Source organism: Trichomonas vaginalis, chromosome IV, assembly GCF_026262505.1.
Source record: "Trichomonas vaginalis G3 chromosome IV, whole genome shotgun sequence".
Lineage (NCBI taxonomy): Eukaryota > Parabasalia > Trichomonadida > Trichomonadidae > Trichomonas > Trichomonas vaginalis.
The window spans coordinates 32025279-32044354 of record NC_067206.1 but is presented as its reverse complement, the minus strand read 5'-3'; the positions used below and the strand labels follow the sequence as shown (position 1 = coordinate 32044354).

The 19076-nt window shown below is 34.0% G+C and overlaps 9 protein-coding genes across 9 annotated transcripts, besides 9 other annotated features; 4 read left to right on the top strand and 5 right to left on the bottom strand.

The window, feature by feature from the left end:
- Nucleotides 1-47: 47 nt before the first annotated feature.
- Nucleotides 48-440, bottom strand: TVAGG3_0205590 (EF-Hand calcium-binding domain-containing protein 10 family; the record flags this gene model as incomplete). Its single annotated transcript, XM_001321946.1, has 1 exon — nucleotides 48-440. One exon carries the CDS (start codon nucleotides 438-440, stop codon nucleotides 48-50), a length of 393 nt encoding a protein of 130 aa, XP_001321981.1.
- Nucleotides 441-1040: 600 nt separating this feature from the next.
- TVAGG3_0205580 (perineurial glial growth protein family) lies at nucleotides 1041-2443 on the bottom strand (the record flags this gene model as incomplete). The annotated part of the gene is made up of 1 exon (XM_001321945.1): nucleotides 1091-2440. One exon carries the CDS (start codon nucleotides 2438-2440, stop codon nucleotides 1091-1093), a length of 1350 nt encoding a protein of 449 aa, XP_001321980.1.
- A 599-nt stretch (nucleotides 2444-3042) lies between these two features.
- TVAGG3_0205570 (uncharacterized protein) lies at nucleotides 3043-4056 on the bottom strand (the record flags this gene model as incomplete). Its single annotated transcript, XM_001321944.2, has 1 exon — nucleotides 3043-3720. The coding sequence occupies one exon, from the start codon at nucleotides 3718-3720 to the stop codon at nucleotides 3043-3045; it is 678 nt and encodes a 225-aa protein (XP_001321979.1).
- Nucleotides 4057-4140: 84 nt separating this feature from the next.
- TVAGG3_0205560 (glucose-6-phosphate 1-dehydrogenase (G6PD) family) lies at nucleotides 4141-6366 on the bottom strand (the record flags this gene model as incomplete). The annotated part of the gene is made up of 1 exon (XM_001321943.2): nucleotides 4207-6357. One exon carries the CDS (start codon nucleotides 6355-6357, stop codon nucleotides 4207-4209), a length of 2151 nt encoding a protein of 716 aa, XP_001321978.1.
- Nucleotides 6367-6629: 263 nt separating this feature from the next.
- Nucleotides 6630-6659: a terminal%2Cinverted (terminal inverted repeat of MuDR-3_TvMULE3 transposon ID:TVAGG3_0205550).
- Nucleotides 6630-7144: a mobile genetic element.
- Nucleotides 7145-7173: a terminal%2Cinverted (terminal inverted repeat of MuDR-4N1_TV transposon ID:TVAGG3_0205540).
- Nucleotides 7145-7672: a mobile genetic element.
- Nucleotides 7639-7672: a terminal%2Cinverted (terminal inverted repeat of MuDR-4N1_TV transposon ID:TVAGG3_0205540).
- Nucleotides 7673-10169: a mobile genetic element.
- TVAGG3_0205530 (MULE transposase domain-containing protein) lies at nucleotides 8208-8768 on the top strand (the record flags this gene model as incomplete). Its single annotated transcript, XM_001321942.1, has 1 exon — nucleotides 8208-8768. One exon carries the CDS (start codon nucleotides 8208-8210, stop codon nucleotides 8766-8768), a length of 561 nt encoding a protein of 186 aa, XP_001321977.1.
- On the top strand, nucleotides 9113-9547 carry TVAGG3_0205520 (uncharacterized protein; the record flags this gene model as incomplete). The annotated part of the gene is made up of 1 exon (XM_001321941.1): nucleotides 9113-9547. One exon carries the CDS (start codon nucleotides 9113-9115, stop codon nucleotides 9545-9547), a length of 435 nt encoding a protein of 144 aa, XP_001321976.1.
- Nucleotides 10140-10169: a terminal%2Cinverted (terminal inverted repeat of MuDR-3_TvMULE3 transposon ID:TVAGG3_0205510).
- A 257-nt stretch (nucleotides 10170-10426) lies between these two features.
- Nucleotides 10427-11696, top strand: TVAGG3_0205500 (D-xylose 1-dehydrogenase (NADP+) protein; the record flags this gene model as incomplete). Its single annotated transcript, XM_001321940.2, has 1 exon — nucleotides 10483-11469. One exon carries the CDS (start codon nucleotides 10483-10485, stop codon nucleotides 11467-11469), a length of 987 nt encoding a protein of 328 aa, XP_001321975.2.
- A 64-nt stretch (nucleotides 11697-11760) lies between these two features.
- Nucleotides 11761-12365, top strand: TVAGG3_0205490 (MAL13P1.257-like family; the record flags this gene model as incomplete). The annotated part of the gene is made up of 1 exon (XM_001321939.1): nucleotides 11761-12258. One exon carries the CDS (start codon nucleotides 11761-11763, stop codon nucleotides 12256-12258), a length of 498 nt encoding a protein of 165 aa, XP_001321974.1.
- Nucleotides 12366-12458: 93 nt separating this feature from the next.
- On the bottom strand, nucleotides 12459-17758 carry TVAGG3_0205480 (protein kinase protein; the record flags this gene model as incomplete). Its single annotated transcript, XM_001321938.1, has 1 exon — nucleotides 12790-15975. The coding sequence occupies one exon, from the start codon at nucleotides 15973-15975 to the stop codon at nucleotides 12790-12792; it is 3186 nt and encodes a 1061-aa protein (XP_001321973.1).
- A 941-nt stretch (nucleotides 17759-18699) lies between these two features.
- Nucleotides 18700-18737: a mobile genetic element.
- Nucleotides 18700-18737: a terminal%2Cinverted (terminal inverted repeat of Banshee-A3 transposon ID:TVAGG3_0205470).
- Nucleotides 18738-19076: the final 339 nt, after the last annotated feature.

The window sequence follows — 19076 nt, the reverse complement described above, 5'->3', positions numbered from 1 at the left end:
TCTGTTATTTTAATACATATAAAAATAATTTGCATGCATAGAATATTTTATGGGAACAGTGTCTGCTTAACGCCTTCATTGATGATTTTTGTGAATTGTTCAAGGTCAAATGGTCCTTGTTCTTCACCAATAACCTTTGGAATAACATCTCTACTAGTGCCAAAGTTTGCAAGTGCACCTTGCATCTGCTCTAAAGTAACTTTTCCTTTATTGAACGGATCCAATTTAGTAAACATAGCACGAATATCATCATTTGTAAAGCAGACTAATACATCACCACCATTATCGCGAGCTTCCTTTAATTGCTTGATAACTTTAATTAAAAACTCTACTGGATCGTCTGGTTTTGCATGTGCTACAGCTGTTGTTAATGCTTGTGAAAGTTGAATAAGGTGATTGTCTTCAATATATTTACGTGCGCTCTCTTCGTTATGTGTCATTTAGGAATAAACGTTATTGAATTCAATTTACAAAAAAACGGTTATTATTTTCCAATCTTTCATCATTTCCTAGTGAAACATTAAGCTAATAAGAGAAAAATACAATATGTTCTTGTACTATATGAACTAAAGTGTATGTTTTATTAGTTTAGAATTAAATATATCATAAAGGGAATGAATTCGAATTAATATTTTCAAAAAATGATAGCAAACAGAACATCTTTTCTTTAAAAATATATAGTATAGAATGAAATAAATATAATGCCCATAGATATACCAAACAAAATCTATCAATTTTTGCATTATATGCTTGAATTTCTTGTTTATTTATATATTTTACAGAAAGTTTAAAGGAAGCCAAAAGCACATGAAAGTTAGGTATAACACCAATAAAATAAGTAAGTTTTTATAAAATAATTATATTCATTTTCCTTCGTAAAGCTTCCCAATCGTTTTTCTGACTCAGTATTGAGTGAGCCTCTTTCAAAATTTCGAATAAGAGGATTTACAAAGGAAAATGAGTTTAATATTTGATTTTGCAAATACGATATTTTTTTAAAGAATCATATTTCTATTTATTGTTTGTTAGTTGCATAAATAGTCGTATTAGTTAATAAAAACTAAATTAAAAATAATTTTTATTTTGATGCTTAGTGGTGCATGCAGCAAGGGCAGCCGCAGAGTGGCATCATCTTTGGTCTTGAGTCAGCAGTGAGTGAGCAGTGCGAATCCTCGATGTTGTGCTGTCCGCAGTCGCAAACTCCTTCGATTTTTCCAAGTCTGACTAATCTGTGTGAATAATGGCACATCATAGCGCATGCAAGACACATCTTCTGTCCCTCTTTGAACTTGCATGTTTCACATGAAAACATCTCTTGTTCTAAAGGTTTGTTTCCGTATTTGTAGAATGTGCAAGCGTTAATTTCATCTTCAACACGTGGGATGTATTTGCAGGCAACTCCTGGAGCTGCTTGGCCTCCACAGCAGCATCTGGCCCATGCCTTGCCACAAGAAACAATTTTGTGTCCTGAATGGCAGATTCTTGCGCATCCGGCACACATCCTTGTTTTCGGACCATATCCGCATGTAAGGCAACGGAATAACTCCTGCTCGATCTCTTCAGGTCCGTTTTCGCCGTATGTGCATTCGAATTTGTCTTTCATATCTTTAAGTTTGCATTCTCCGACTTTTGGACAATCACAAAAGCCAGGTGAGTTGATCATGACGAGTTCATGACCAGCGTGGCACTGATCGGCGCAGGCTTTGCAGATGCATTGGCCTTCTTCGAATTTGCAGGTCTTGCAAAGGAATAAAGGCTGTAAGTATGGAAGATCTCCAGCAATCTCTAATGTGCAACGATCTGTAAGAGATCCAGTCAAAACAAAGATGGAACAGATCAAAGGATTCTCTGGCTTAAGATTTACGATTGTAAATTCTGTTGCTGAGCCGTTGTACTCAATGCATTCAAGAGATCCTTCAGTTGGAAATTCATAAGTGTTCTTATAAACTTCAGTTTCGTTGTTCTTGATTGTTACCTCGCAATTATGGATGTACTCGCCTTCAAGTTTCATGACAATCTGGGTTATGAAAGCATTTGCTGGTAACTTGAACTTTAAGTTATCTCCTCTTGGCCAAACTTTTGAATCTGGGACTAACTGTGGTTTCATGAAGTACTCTGGATTTGTGGAGCCTTCAACATCAAGGAGTGGCTGTAAGATTGTTGGATAAAATGAAGGAACGCAGTCACAGCAATCGCAATGTTCGTCTCCGCAGCCACAGCCGCATTCATGATCATGGCAATGGCATTCGTGCTCATGACATTCGCATTTTTCGTCATGGCAATGGCATTCGTGCTCGTGTTCGTGGCATTCGTGTCCATGGCAGTGACATTCGTGCTCGTGGCAATGGCATTCACCTTCATGGCATTCGCACTTGTTGTCGTGACAATGGCATTCACCGTTTCCTTTGCAACATTCGTGATGGCAGTGCTCTTCACTCATATTTCTTCTCAAATTCGTGGAGAACTTTTCATCGTCTTCACTTCATTCAGAGGTATTCAATTTGATTATTTATGGATGAATTAGAGGACTGCTAGGCATTATCTACTGAACTCAAATACCGATAAAAATGGCCAAATAAACGCATGATGGGTCATAAATTTATCTGAAATTTCCCAAAACAACATTCAAACGATATCTACCGAGGTCTTTCCCTAAACTACGTAATACAAAATATGCGTGAGATATTAATACGATTCTATATTTATCCCTTTTCCAGAAATATAACATTTCTCCATGAATCAGATTTTATAGAGTCAAAGTATGAGTTTAAGAATCTACGTACTACATATAGCTTAAATGAATCAAGAATTTATCAATCGATAGCAATTTCGAATCAATTGAAACTAATTTATAACCAATTCGACATGAAACACACAAAAACGCCATAAAGTATCTTATAGAAAAGATTCATACGTCTTATATATGCATTTTTATTAGTCGATATTAATCCACACGTTTTCGATTCAAATAAATTCTATATAAGAAGCAGTAAAAAGTACTACTTATACTTTCAGTGCATTGAAAATGGGTCAATATTAGATTTAATTTCGAGATTGTTTACTAATCATGAATAAACAGAAAAATTTAACATAATTTTTAGGATAAAAGTGCTTTTTACCTTCTATGTTTTTGTCATTAGTAGAATACCTAGATTTATATCTTAATGAATCGAGGATATCTAAGTTCAAAAGAGGACATTTGTTTTCAAGTGGAATACCAGTGTTCTTAAATACTAGTGAATTAATATCATTTCCTGTAACTGATGTATCGCTATCTGTTGTTGAATTTACAAATTCTATTGTACATTCATTTGCTGCAAAAATGTAAGGAATTTCATTCTCACTAATACAGCAATTACTCATATAAGTATTAGAATGCCAAGCATATATCAGACAACTTTGTTCTAGACCTTTATTTTTAATATAATTACATGAAGTAACTTTAAATGTTGATGCATATGATTCAGAAGTTGAGTGGAAATGAAGGTCATCATATGATTGATTATTTTCAATGATATTGACACAAGTTATGTATGAATTAGAGGTAAAATCATCTAATGAATAACCGCCTGTGTCTTGTTTGACTTTATTTTGTGAAACATTGCATTGGTTCATGATTATAAAGCCAGAAGCCATGGCAATAGTAATTCGGCAGTTTTGTTCAGAACTGCCGCAGTTATAAACTACAGTTTCATTAGCATAATTTTTGTAATTGGGCATTTCTGAAACAAACACGCCAAATGAAGGGCCAATGTCTGAATTTGTTGAGTTAATAAATGAATTCTTTGTTTGAACAAATTCGCCCTGGTATGAAAAGAAGAGAGAACCACCTGATAGTGATCCGGAGGAACATGAATCAAATTTGTTAGTTTCAACATATGTTTTAACTTCGTCATTCGTTGAATTAATTCGAACAGCACCGTTTGGACTTAATCCAAGAAAAAAACAACTGGAAACAAAATAATTTAGGTTTGCCGACCTTAAAAATTCTGTACAGTTGTTACGGTGCTCTTCATTAATATTAGATCCTGGGAATACAGATTCCCATGATATTCTAAATTTAGCCGGCCAAATTACTACGTATCGTTTTATATCTTTCACATTTGAATGTTTGAATGAGTATCGAATACCCAAAATAGATTTAATTTATATTAACCGAGAATATTTATTAATCAATGAGAGAGTTATATAATCGCATTATTGTCTTTATACGACATGGAACCAATAAAGCTTTCCATCTTTAGCCTTAGCTGTAACAACCTGGGCAGGGATCATCGCTGGGACGTAAGGAGCATTGAAGACCAAGTCAATGATCTCATTCTTGTCCGTGTCAGTGATGATGAACATGATGTTTCTAGAGTTGTTGATGATCTTCCTTCCGAATGTGACTCTGAACATCTTAACGTGAGGAACGAAGACACCGATGACGAGGCTTTCCTTATCCTGGATTGCTGGTGAACCTGGGAAGAGGGAAGCTGTGTGTCCTTCCTTACCCATTCCAAGCAAGCAGATATCGAATGATGGTATCTCTGTTCCAAAGTGTTTGATGATCTCGTCGGAGTATTCCTTAGCTGCATCTTCAGCGTTGATTTCGCCTCTGATTCTGTGGATGTTCTCTTCTGGAATCTTGATGAATCTGAGAAGAGATTCGTTGATCATGTGGTAGTTCGAGAGGTTATGCTCTGGTGGAACACAGCGCTCATCAACAAACCAGATGTGGACTTTGCTGAAATCAATTCTGGCAGCGTATGGTGTTGTAGAGAGTAATGAGTAAATTGGCTTTGGTGTTTGACCTCCTGAAAGAGCGATGTTGCAGATTCCTCTCTCAGAAATAGCCTCTGTAATAAGACGAGTGATTTGTTCTGTGACTGAATGAATTAATTCTGATGGTGTTCTGAAAACAACTCTCTGTGCGAGGTTCTTCTTGTTTCTCTTGATCATGCCGACACCAATATCGAGTTTCTTGGCGTAAGGAATGATCTCTGGGTACTTGTCTTTGAGAAGTGGATCGACAATCTTCCAGCATTCTTCGATTTCATCGGAACGTGGGAAGAAGGATTGATCTCCGTGGATGGCATCGAGGATAACACGTTCGTAGGCACCTGCCAAAGCATTGTCTCCGAACTTGTCCTTGTAATAGAAGGATAATGGGATGACATCTGTTCTCAAGCCGATACCTGGGACCTTGACGTGCTGCTTGAGGATGATACCTTCCTTTGGCTGGACCTTGATCTCCAAGTAGTTAGGTTTGTTGATTGTCGAATCACCGAATAAGGCATGAGGAATGTCTCTGAAGACTAACTTGATGGAAGACCTCTTCTCCTTGAGAGCCTTGCCTGAGCAGATGTAGAATGGGACACCCTGCCATCTCCAGTTGTCAATGAAGAATCTGATGAAGGCAAATGTTGGTGTTGTAGCATCTTCTGGGACACCTTCGTGCTCTCTGTAGCCAATATATTGACCAAGGACGACGTCATCCTTCTGAACAGCTCTGATGGCTCTGAGAACCTTTAATTTCTCATCTCTGATGGCCTTGGCGTTCATTTCGGATGGTGGCTCCATAGCAACAATGGAAAGCATCTGAAGAAGGTGGTTCTGGATCATATCTCTGATAACGGAAACGCCTTCGTAATATCCGATACGATTCTCGACACCAACTGCTTCAGCGACAGTGATTTCGACATGGGAGATATAGTTTCTGTTCCAAAGTGGTTCCCAGATGGTGTTTCCCCAACGGAATGTGAAAATGTTCATAACAGTTTCTTTAGCGAGATAGTGATCAATTCGATAAAGATCTTCTTCGGAGAACTTGCTATGAAGTGAATCGTTGAGTTCAAGAGCTGTCTTGTAGGATGTGCCGAAAGGCTTTTCGATAATGATTCTAATCCAGCGCTGAGCGTTTGATGTGAGGCCGTTGCTCTTAAGGTTATCGGAGATAACATGGAAAAGAGAAGGAGGTGTGGCGAAATAAACGATGACGCCTTCGAATTGGTTCTCATCGATCAATTTCTTAAGGGCTTGGTAAGTATTGGGGTCATCGTAGCCACCAGAGATATATCTGATCTTCTTTAAGAACTCATCTGGGACTGTGCATGGTGTTTCGCTGTTTTCATCATCACATCCCTGGTGGAGACGTGAGAATTGAATAACAGATTTCTTAATTTTAGCATGGAGTTCTTCATCAGTGAATTTTGACCTAGCAACGCCGATGATCATTGTTCCTTCGTGGAAAGGATCGTACAATGAGATTGATTCAAGTGAAGGAATAAGCATTCTCATTGAGAGATCACCTGAGGCACCAAAGATGACTGCTGCTATCTTCTTATTTTTCAAAGGTTCGTAAAAGGTAGAAGTCATTGTGAAAAAATGATCTGGACAAATAAAATTCAAAAATTGAATACTCTCTCAAAAATATAGACAAATTTTATACACAAATCTGATATCAATCATAGAATATATTTTTCTTGCTAATTATTTTGATTGTGGATAAAATCATTGATTTTTATTTCAATAGGAGCATTCAATTCCGAAAGTTTTGATGGTCGGAGATAAAATTATTCTGATTTATGTTCATTTGCAAATTTCTCTATTAATTTGTCAAAAATAAAATTTAAAGATAAAATCAGGATGAGTAGGGGTAATTTTAGCTAAAAGTGACACACCTGTAAAAAGTGACACACCCGTGAAGGGTGTGATTACCGATCGGTAATTTCGACAGTTTAGAATTTAAAATTTTTTATGGAACTGTTGCGAGTTTCATAAAGAATTTAAGGAATATAAGCAAAGATTTGAATCAAAATCTTAGACCTAAGCCGCTCGATTCGCTCGCGGCTTTCTTTATTATTTTAAATTTGCATATTTCCATCAAAAGTTCATAAGGTAAAAAATTTCGTTTATATTATTGCAAAATAAAATCTTCATTATCAAAATAATATTAAATGATAATATAATATAATTTATAAACAACTATTATTTAATAAAGTTTAATTGCCAAGGTTCATCTAATTTTTTGATTTTTAATGTTTTATGAATTTTATTTATCATGTATATATCTAATGAAGATTATATATGTAGAAGATAAGTACCTTAATATGTACGTAAAAATTAATGAAATTTATTTTGAATGTCGAACCGAGCAATTTTCGAGTGCGGGACAAATTTGCCAAGTGTCACTTTTCAATAACCTTAAATTACGCTTTTCTATTTTTAAAAAATAACCTTAAATTATATTTGAAGAAATTATGTCTATGATATATGTTTTATGCTAGAATCTTGGAGTTTTCATGCACTACACAAGAGCTCCAAGGTTCCAAGAGTGAATGCTCAATAGCAATTATAGAGATGTACCTTTTCAAAATGACTTTTACTGATTAAATTTAATCAATAGAAGACATTTTGAAAAGGTACCTCTACAATTAGATATACAAGAGATTCAAAGCTTCATTTCAGATAGATTTGAAACTTTGAAACTCTTGGTAGATTTTGAGTGAATGCTGACAATCATCTTTGAGAAGGTTTTCTTAAAGAAAACCTTCTCAAAGAGGTTTCTCAGGAGCCCTGAGGCTCCCTTTCGTAATGATTGGGGGCCTTGGGGCTCCTGCAGCAGAGTATCGCTCCGCTCCATTAATTTTTTTTAAAAAAAAGTGCCGTGTGGCAAATTTGTCCTGTTCCCGCAATTTTCAAATTTTGTGCTTTTTTTGAATTTTCTCGATACCAGATAAGTTGTGTTGGCTAAATAATATATGGATACAATGTGTCTTATAGATGAATATATGCACAAAGTTTAAGAGGCCATTTTCTTTCAGAAACCGAGATTTGTGAATTTTTTCAAATTTTGTGCTTTTTTTGATATTGAAATTTCATTTCATTTTTTTGATGCATATCGATGCACCATGCGAACTTAAAGAAAGGCTATCTTATATAGATGCTATGAAAGCGGTCATTGATAACGAATGCCATGCAGGTTGTCCATATCAATTAAAAAAAAATCCAAATTTAGGGGGAACAAAATTAAAATTCAGGTGCAGTGCAGATAAATGTGAAGCATGTATCTCATTTCTAAAGGATGATGAAGAATATATCCTAACAGAATATAATGGAACACATAATCACAATCAAATCAAAGATGAGACAAAGAAATACCACACATTATCACAATGCTATCGTCGGGTACTTATTAATTTTATAAAACAGGGGGTGATCCGAAAATGGCTCAAATTGAATGCGACAAAAAACTTGATCTGGATGATCCACTTAACAGGCCATCTTTTTTGAATGCATCTTCAGATCAAATGAAAACAATTCAGGAAAAAGGAAATAAAAAGATCAAAGGTATTCAAAAGTACGATGATAATCAATTCAAGTCAACTCAATTATTTAAGGGTATCAAAGAACAAGAGTCACCAAAAGATTTAATTTATTTCGATGTCGATAATTACAACAAACCAAAGAAATTAATCTTTTATTATGCTTCTTTCAAATTTCTGGACATAATCAAAATTGTGAAAGAGCATTTTATTGATGCAACCCATTCATTACTTGAATTTAAAATGTTGTTTTACATGATATCAGCCAAATTTCCAAATACACATGCATTCCCAATTTTTCAATTTGTCGTTTATCCAAACACTTCAGAAAATATTGCATTCTGTCTCAAGGCATTTTTTAACTGGGCAAAAGTAAAACCAAAATATTTTATGTCAGATTGTGCACAAGAAATCGAAAATGCGATTATCAACTCTTTTCCAGAAGTTATCCTTCATTGGTGAGCAGTTCATGTAATGAGGGCGTTCAGAAAAAATTTGAAAGATTATGCATTTGAGAGTTCAGACAAATTGATATTAGATACAAAAATGAACTATCTTGCATACGGCAGAAATGGCAAGAAAGAATGGATTGAACCAACGTTCAAAAAATTCTGGAAATAGCCGAAAAATTCCCAGAATTTTCAAAATACATACAAAACCAATGGATATCAAACCAAGAAAGATGGACAGCCGCTGAAAGAGATGAAAATTTAGCTCTCACAAATAACATTTCAGAATCGATTAACAAAAAAATTAAATATTACTACTTTGGCGGAACAATTTTCATGAGATTTGATCGATTTGTGATGAAATTAATCGATTTTATCGTTCCATCATTTTATTACAGAATTTCTCAAGATATAAGGCTCAGAGACAAAATTCCAAATCCGTTGCCATCTGAAAAAAAGCCAAAAAAGTCTACAATCAGACTGGATACAGAAAAATGTATAATGCTCACTGATAAAATTAAATCGTTAATAGTTAACTCATCAGCAAACTTAAATACGCTTCAATTGGGTTTAGATGACCTACTTGATAAAGTTGTCAAGGCAGCAAAGGTTCAAAAACGAATGACCCAGTATTTTTCGAAATTAAGTATCCCAATGGAAATCAAGCTTAGTATTCTCACGCAAATTACAGAATTTGGATGCAATACCCCTCAATTCATTGTTGAGAATGCCAAGTCTTTTCAAGATAAAATTATTACAGATTTCCACCTTCAAATTTATACAACATTATAAAAATTTATGAATAAAAACTTGATATAAAATAACATTTTTATTTTTACTAAGAAAAAAAAAGGTTTTTGATAATAAATTTATTTTATTTCGAAAAAGTAGCAATAATCGTAAAAGGGTATTGATAGGCTTGCTAAAGTAACTAATTTTAGCTGTCAAATACTTTTGTATTTTGAAGTAAATTAGTATAAATTTGTTTTTACTTTTATTTCGAAAAAGTAGCAATAATCGTAAAAGGGTATTGATAGGCTTGCTAAAGTAACTAATTTTAGCTGTCAAATACTTTTGTATTTTGAAGTAAATTAGTATAAATTTGTTTTTACTTTATTTCGAAAAAGTAACAATAATCGTAAAAGGGTATTGATAGGCTTGCTAAAGTAACTAATTTTAGCTGTCAAATACTTTTGTATTTTGAAGTAAATTAGTATAAATTTGATATTATTTTAACTCCCTTTGAAAACCTCAATTTTCCATACAGAGGGAACGGGAATAGCATCCAATATTCCCTGAGAATGGTTGCGCATTCTCAGTTCCCTCTATATTTCGAACGAAGCTCTCATCGGTCTTTTTTTTAATACTAAACGTTTTTTTTTCCTGTCACTTTTAGCTAAAATTTGGGTTTGCCGATAACTTTTGTCTCAGAATGGAACATTTTTATAAATACTTCCCCTATCGTGAACATTACATGAAAGAACACATTATCTACATGCAATATGTCATAATCATGGTAGAAATTGATGTCCAGCCATATGAAAAAAGTGAAAAATGAAGTATCGCTCCTGTAAAATTCTTACAAAAATTTTTGCTATCAAACTTTTTACAAAACTCACAATTAGTACAGCATATATAGAAAAAAATCTTCAGTAGCCATTATTTTGAGATAAAAATTTGAAAGGAGAACGAGAATTTAGCTTTCAAAAATATTGAAAGCGCCTGTGATGACATCACATTCAACAATGAATTTAGGTGTTCTCGGTACTGGCTGGATTACAGAGCGTTTCATCGATGCTGCACGCCATGACAAGCGCTATAACATCGTTGCCGTCTGCTCAAGATCAATGGAATCCGCTAAAAAGTTTGCTGAAAAGAATGGAATTCCGAATACCTTCGATAATCTCGATGCTATGCTCGATTCCGGACTCATCAACTGCATGTACGTCGGAACACCAAACTCAACTCACCGCGATAACTCAATCAAGGCCCTTGACAAGAAGATTCACGTTATTTGCGAGAAACCACTCGCAGCTAATGCTCAACAAGCCGAAGAAATGATCAAGAAGGCTGAAGAGAAGGGTGTTGTCTTAATGGAAGCCATGCGTCTTACTCCAAGCCCAGTTTTCCAGGCTGCCAAGCAAAATCTCTCCAGAGTTGCTCCAGTTCACAAGTATGTTGCTAACTTCTGCCAACTCTCATCCAAACTTACAAGATTCCATGCAGGAGAACACTTCAGTGCCCTTTCTCCAGAAACTGCAGGCGGATCTATCATGGATCTTGGCGTTTACTGCGTTTATCCAATGATCTCATTATTCGGTGCACCAACAAAGGTCATTGCTTCAGGTTCTCTCCTTCCAACAGGAGTTGATGGTGAAGCATCAATTATCTGCCAATACCCAGACATGACAGCAGTCATAATGTGCGCTAAGACATGCCAGACATTCCAATGCAGCGAAATCATGGGTGAACAAGGCACAATCGAAATTGATCAGATGGCAACAATGAGAGAAACTCGTTTTGTTGCACCAAAGGGACAAAAGGAAGTTCTCCGTACAAGCGATTACGAAAACGACATGGTTTACGAGTGCATTGAATTTGCTGATGTTGTTCTTGGCGGAAAGAAGGAATCTGAGATCAACTCTCACTTCTGCTCCCTCGAAACAATGAAGGTTCTTGATGAGGCCAGAAGACAACTTGGCATCAAAGTTTAAACAATATTCTTTTATTTTATGTATAACTAAATGTATTACACAGTTTTTGCCATCATTTAACTATATAATTTGTGCATTCTTCTCATTATCCATACTCTTTTTGATCAAATACCTAAATTCTCCATTTTTTATGATAATACTAGGCGAACATCCCTTAAAATCTGTATATCATATGATGAAGCAGCATACATATGATAACACTAGATACTTTTGTGTTGATTTTCCGGATGTTTTCAAATGATAATAAATTTGATAGGGTCGAACACTAAACCATCCCCATTTTTATAATAGATGGAAATTCGTCAGCGCAGTCAGAAACGAATTAATGCAGCATCACATCAGATTTTGTTTAGAGCATGCGCAGATGGCGTTACGAGACTTGATCCAGTTTCTGAAGACAATTTTTCATTTGATGTTTGCTGCCAGCAGTGTAACACCTTGTATCCAAATCAAAAACTAAGTAAAGAAACGAAAGAAAACAAAGAAATTAACGAATTTGTGAACTTTTACCTTAAATGCGAAAAATGTCAACATAATCTTCGGATAGAAGTCCTTCGTAATTACCTTCATTCAACTGCAGGAATCTCAAATAATTGGGAACCACTTTATAACGTTGACTGTCGTGAATGTTTTATAGATATTGTTCACTGTGATGCATGGACTATAACATCAACAAGTGGAAAGAAATACGAATGGGATGGGCAAAAAGATTTCTTTGATTACGATGATGAAGCAGCTCATCCTGTCGGAATAACGGATATTGATTTTTATGTTCGACCCCTCGATTAAATATAGATAGATGCTTGCCTCAGCAAACAAATACAAAAATATATTTTTAATGTAATATTCGATTTGTTATGATTTTTAAATTTGTAAATTTTTTTGTTAATAACTGCCATCTTCAAAACGTATTGAGGAATTAATAAGAAGATCCCTCATTACTAATTTAACCACCCCTTAACATGGAAAGAATAATCAAAAATAATAAAATGAGAAGCTAAATTGACGGCAAAAGCTGCTAAATTTATCACTCTCATATGTTTTTAATTATATTTGATCCAAGTTATTCTGGGAAAAAGGGGATAATATGAATAATCAGCTCTGAATCAACATAGTATTTAAATATCTATCTGCATATGCAGATGATTGTTTCACAAGTATATAAATGAATGCAATCAATGTTTTATGAGCTCAACAAAAGAGAAGCTATTTGACTCTTACGGACATGAATATACCTTACAAAGAATAAAAAACTTATAATGTTTAAATATGTTGTTTACATAGAGAAATTTAAAATATAAAATATAAATAAAAATAAATTTAATCACATTGTAATCTAGAAAGAGTGAAGAGAGAGTTCTGTGCTCTGTTGTACAAATCACCAAAATCAGACATTTGATCAGCAGCTGACTGCAAGTAGTTCTGGATATCAGCAGATTTGATCATATCTTTGATGTCGTTTTGAACAACAATGTTCATGAGAAGTTCAACAGAACTGACGATGATTTCTGGATACTGCATCTCTTCTGTTGCAAGAACTTCGCACAAGTTCTTAACCAAAATAGTATAAAATGTTTTCATGGAATTAACATCGACGTATGCAAACAATCTGATTGCTCTGTAAACTAAGTTTGGACGCTGTATTGGAGAAATCATAGGAAGTATGAATGACTGCAAATCATGTGGTTGAATAGCAGCTGGAAGTTTCTCAAGTAATCTTGCAAGTGTGATCAAGATTCTCTCTGCTTTTCGTGATGAACCAATGAGATCTTGCAACAAACAGCTGATGATCAACGAAATCTGTGGAATTTCAACACCTTGACTTGCAACGTTGCACAAAATAACCATGCATGTAGGAATATCTGTACACATTGGACTAAGGAATAACTGTGTAAAGATAGACATGATTCCTGTTTCAGAGATAATTTTACAACCTTCAGGATGAGAACTTAATGCGCCGAAAAGACGAAGCGCAAGACCATTGAGTTGTTGGTCATTCATCGTTGTAACAAGAAGCTTGATAACACCATCAGTTATTGAAGGATCTTTAAGAAATTCAGGATGTAAGAAAAGTGAAGTGAAGATCTGCAAACGACGAGCTGTGTGTGAAGGAAGAGACAAAAGAGCTGAAATTAATGGATGCGTTGACAATTTAAGAGGAACATTTTCAACCATTGTCAAACGATATAAAACAATCAACGCATTCTCAATGTTCATGCGATCAGTGATCAATTTCTCGATGTGATCGAATATCAATGGATCTGTTGCAACTTTCTCGATATCAGCATTTGTACATTTCTTCAAAACTTCAACGATGACGTCCGTTGAATCTTGAATTGATGTAGAACGGATGAATGCTGTTAAGATATTCGCTGCTTTCTTAGGAGAAACTTTAGCTGCAACTAACTGTCGGAATTCCGTAGGAATGCTGTATTTGCTCTCAAGCAATGAAATGAAACGACTCTTCTTCTTGAATTCATCGAGAATTCCAGGAACAATGTGAACAATGCTGTCAACACTTTGTTGGTCAGGAACTTTCTGGATGTTTTCAGCAGACAAGAATTTGATGATCTGTGATTTAAACTGTGTAACTTTGTCTTGACCAAGACGTGAAATCAAGTTAAGAACTAAATATCCGTATGACGATGAAGAAGACATCAAACTGACACAGCGAGGAAGGAATGGTTCAATTAAACTTGTCAGTTCATCAGGAATGGAAAGCATGAATGAAACGGCTGATGAATAATCTTTGTCAGGAAGAGATTTAAGAATAGGAATTGCAACATTCTTTGAAAACTCTTCGAAGTTGTCTTTCGTCAAAAGAACGGATGCAACAGTTAATATCTTGGATGGATTTAGAGAGTTCGGCGTGTAAACAGATAAAATGTCTTTGACATCAATTGAACTCAAAACTGTTGGTGAAACATTCTTTGACAAGAAATCAACAACACTTCCGAAATGTTGTGAATTTGGATTCTTCAAAATGCTTGTAAGATATTTAGGATTGATAGGATAATGGTTACCCTTTGCTTCAAGCATCTCTGGACCTGTAATAGGAGGACAGCCTTCGAAAAACACACGACCACTTGAAAAACTGTCAACAATCTCGTCAAAATCTGGACGATCGTTTGGATCAATCGACCAACAACGAAGAATGAGTCGGCGGAGGCCATCAGGAACAGAGGATGGGATCTTGAGGTGCCAGCCATGTGTAACGACATGGGAATAGATCTCTGCTTGTGTCTTGTCGCGATAAGGAATCTGATTTGTCGCCATTTCCCATAAAATGATGCCGAATGAGTATGTATCGACTTTCAATCCGTATCTCTTGTGCGCAAGGACTTCTGGTGCAGTGTAATGTGGTGTTCCGACGCCGCCAACTAATCCTTCGTTATTATCAACGAAACCGCAAAGGCCAAAGTCGGCAATAATGGCTGCTTCGTCTTCATCGAGAATGATATTAAGCGTTTTGAGGTCGCGATGGACGATTCCAAGTGAATGAAGATAAGCAATGCCAACAGCCATTTGGTATGCGATTTGCGTAAGGTGTAATGGAGTAAGAGGAACACATGGACGATGAAGACGCTCGAAAAGTGACTTTCCAGGGCAAAAACGTGTAATAATTCTGTATGGTTGTTTAATGTGAGTACCAACAAGCTCAAGAATGTATCGATTCTTAAGTTTGGCCATTGTAGCAATTTCGGAGTAAAGGGATGCCCACGTTCCCATAGTAATTCGGTCATTTCGAACTTCTTTGATAGCAAGAAGCTCGCCGGTAGAAATACGTGTACTTCTGTATACAGTACCAAAGCCACCTGTACCAAGTGCATCATCAAGTGCTATATCTTCGGTAGGAATGTCAATATACTCGAATTCTTTAAGAGCTGTCTCTAAACGTGAAACAATGTTCTCTGGATTATCGTCAATTTTACAGCTGTCAACAACGTTCTGCATTTTCTTACGCTTGTTGCGTGATGGTAAATGTTTGTGAATAGATCGAAGTCGAGCTTCAATCGATTGCTGAATATCAACACCGTTCGTCATGTTAATAGTATTGTCGCGTGCTTCACGAAGAAGTTGCTGGAAATGATTAAGATCTGCAACTTTATTCACTGAATCTTGGATTTGTTCGAAATTGATGATCTTCGCTGGATCAAAACCAAGGTGTGCAGTTATTTCAACTAAATTCTTACGGAATCGATCAATGTTTTCATGAAACTGGACAGATGAAACGTTCAACATGTATTTCATCCATTGTTTAGAGACTTGTGGTATGATTTCGGTGAGATTATCAACAAGAGTAACAAATCTCTCGAGAGCACGGTTTTGAATAGGAGATAGTTCCTGCTTCTTTAAAGGTTGAATTGCTTCAATGAAAGATTTCACGTGCTGAAGAAGATATGCAAGAGAAGGTCTGTACAAAACAGAGTTTTGTGCAGCTAAAAATAATGCATGGGAAGCGGCGTTGCATCGATTGACTTGGTTTTCGCCAATCGTCGCTTCCATTCTATAAAATTTGAATACTTTACAATATTTTTTTTTATTTTGAAAACTGCAAATTATTGCGATTTTATTATTGAATAAGCATTAACCACAAATTGTACATCTATTTTCCATATTAATGACTTTTAACCCTTTCGGCAATTCGTGCATGATTCCAAACTCCATCATTTTTGAAATTCTATAAGAAAAATAGAATCCTTATTAAATATAGATATTTAAAAACTTGGTTATAAATTACGAAATTTTCTCACTTGGTAATTTGGTCGGAAACCACCCTTAAAATGAGCGGCATTTTTTGACATTTTAAATGAAATCTTCATAATAATTCACTATATTTGCTGAATTAAAAAGAAAGTTATTTGCTAAAGATGAAGGCATTTGGGAATCCTACTTCAATACTAAATTTTCAGAGAACAAAACAGAAAAAAGTCAAAATTGCAATATCTCAGTAGGAAAAAAGCAATATTTCTTAGATGAATGCAACTTTTTTGATGATCATGATAGAGTTATCTATTTTAATAATGTTTCCGACACTTTATTTCTACATAATCAGTGTTCATTTAGTAAATGCACTTCAACATTAAATGGAAGTTGCGTTTACTACCAAATTGGCAAGAATAGTTCAATTGTTCAAAGCAAATTCTGTTGTACAAAATGCGAAGGCCAAGGAGAAGGCCAAATTTCATATACAGAAGTTGACACAGATAACATAAACTTTATTATTGAAAGTTCCATTTTCGATTCAGGAAATGAAAATGGAGGATCTGTTTTTGAAACATTGTATGATAAAATCGTAGTTTCATCAACAAATTTCTCATCAAATAAAGCTAAATACGAACCTGCTGGACATTATGAAGCTAAACCAGATAAATACACAACAAAATTTAATTATTCAACTGTTGTTAATAATTTAGCAACAAATGATATATTAAATTTTTGGTATAAAGCTTTGATTGATTCATGTAATATTATAAATAATACTAATACAAAATCATATTATGGAATTATTTACCATGCTAGAAATTCTCTTACTGTAAAAAGTTGTTCTTTTATTAACAACACTGTTCCTCAAGGTTCATGTTTGATATGTAACGATCTTGATGAATTAACAGTTGATAGTTGTTACATTGACAATTCGATATCAAAAACATTTAGGAGAGGTAAATTAGTAGAACTTACTAATTCAAGAGAACTATTTACTAACAAATTGATTCATCTCTCAAGTGGTAATTGCCAAGCAGGAGTTGAAATTATCAAATCGGTAGATAAAACTAAATCCATTGAATATTTCCATTACAAATTCCCACGTCGTCATTGATTTAATATTTTATGTTAATTAACTCAGACTCCAGGCCTCCATGATTGCTGCATACAGTTAAAACGAATAGCTGATAAGGATTTAAAACTATACTAATAGATTGATTATAGAAAGTTAAATAATATTATTGTTTGAAACATGATATTTGTAAACTTTACTGTTTTATATATGATAAATAATGATATTTTAAAAATTGATAATTGATTCGTAAGTGAACAAAAAGTGGCCAAGTATACAATTTTCCATCATTCGATAAGCCTTTTCGAATGGATTATAGAAGATCGAAATTTTTTTTTTGGTTGTTGGAAAGTGAAGTGAATGACCAAAAATAAAATGTTATTATCTCGTCATATTTTTGATATCTTTTGGTAAATATTATATGGATATAAAACTCATTTATAGTATTATATGTGTGCCTTAATTTCATTATCATATATGCAAGCTTCTGGCTTTCCCTCCTTTGATAAATATGTGAATTAAGCGTTTGAAAGGAGGTAAAAAATTTTTAAATATCTCATGATTGGATCTTTAAACAAAAAATATACTCAATAGAAAACATAGGAAATAATAGCTTATATATATTTAAATATGAAGAAAGACTCCTTATCTTATATTGAAAGACTAATTCATACATAACTTGTTTAAACGTCATTGAAAACAATCAATCAAATCAATATAATAGTCTTGGTTATTTTAATTTTCACGGATCTTCTTTCTCATATCCATCGACATTTAAAATTACTTCATGTAATTATATAAGAAATAAAGAACCAAAATATACAGCTCTCATTTCTTCTGATAGATCTGATCTTTTCATGAGTTATTGCTGTATTCATGAGAATGATATTCGTTTCAGTTTTGATGTACATGAATGCACAATAACATTTGAAAATTCAACAACAGATAACAATAGATCATTGATCTCACCAATATTTAAGAACACAGATATTTCATTTGGAAACCAATGTCCTATTTTGAACTTAGATATACCAGATTCTTTAAAATATAAATGTGGTTATTCCACTCCAAACAATGACGAAAATGAAGAAGACAATGTTGATGTTAGAAATCATGTTAAGTTTTTCTATTTATTGATGACTAGTAAACCTTTCCGAAGTAGAACGTAAAATTTGAATACTTTACAATATTTTTTTTTATTTTGAAAACTGCAAATTATTGCGATTTTATTATTGATTAAGCATTAATTACAAATTTTACATTTATTTTTCATATTAATCACTTATAACTCTTTAGTCACTTAAATAAATTGATTTCTCTACAGTTTGATTGGAAGGAATTGAAACCTTTCGTTCAATGGAGGATATGCGAAGCTAATTCCAAAATTTTTATTGATGCAAACCCAATACTTTGCTCAATAGTACTAAATTTATTTTCAACGGATCTAGGAATGTTGTAAACAGAAATTCATCAAAAGTGACACCTCAGAAAAGCTAAAATATTGAATTTTTGGAACTTTTGATAGAGCACGTTTTTAAATATTAATTAAAGTAAATGTATATTTTGTAAAGATTCTTTTTAATAAAAAAATAAAATTTTGAAGAAGAACACAAAATCTTCTGAAAAATAATATCACATAAACTCATATTATTTTCTAATATATAACTATTTTATATAAAAATCAAATTCAATGATCTTAAAAGCGAAGGATAAACCTCAAAATTTACGAATATAATGAGTGGGAATATAATGCTTATCTATCATAAAACCATATGAAATATCAATTTTTGCTTTACGCCTAATTTTTGACGACAATTAGCAAAAAATG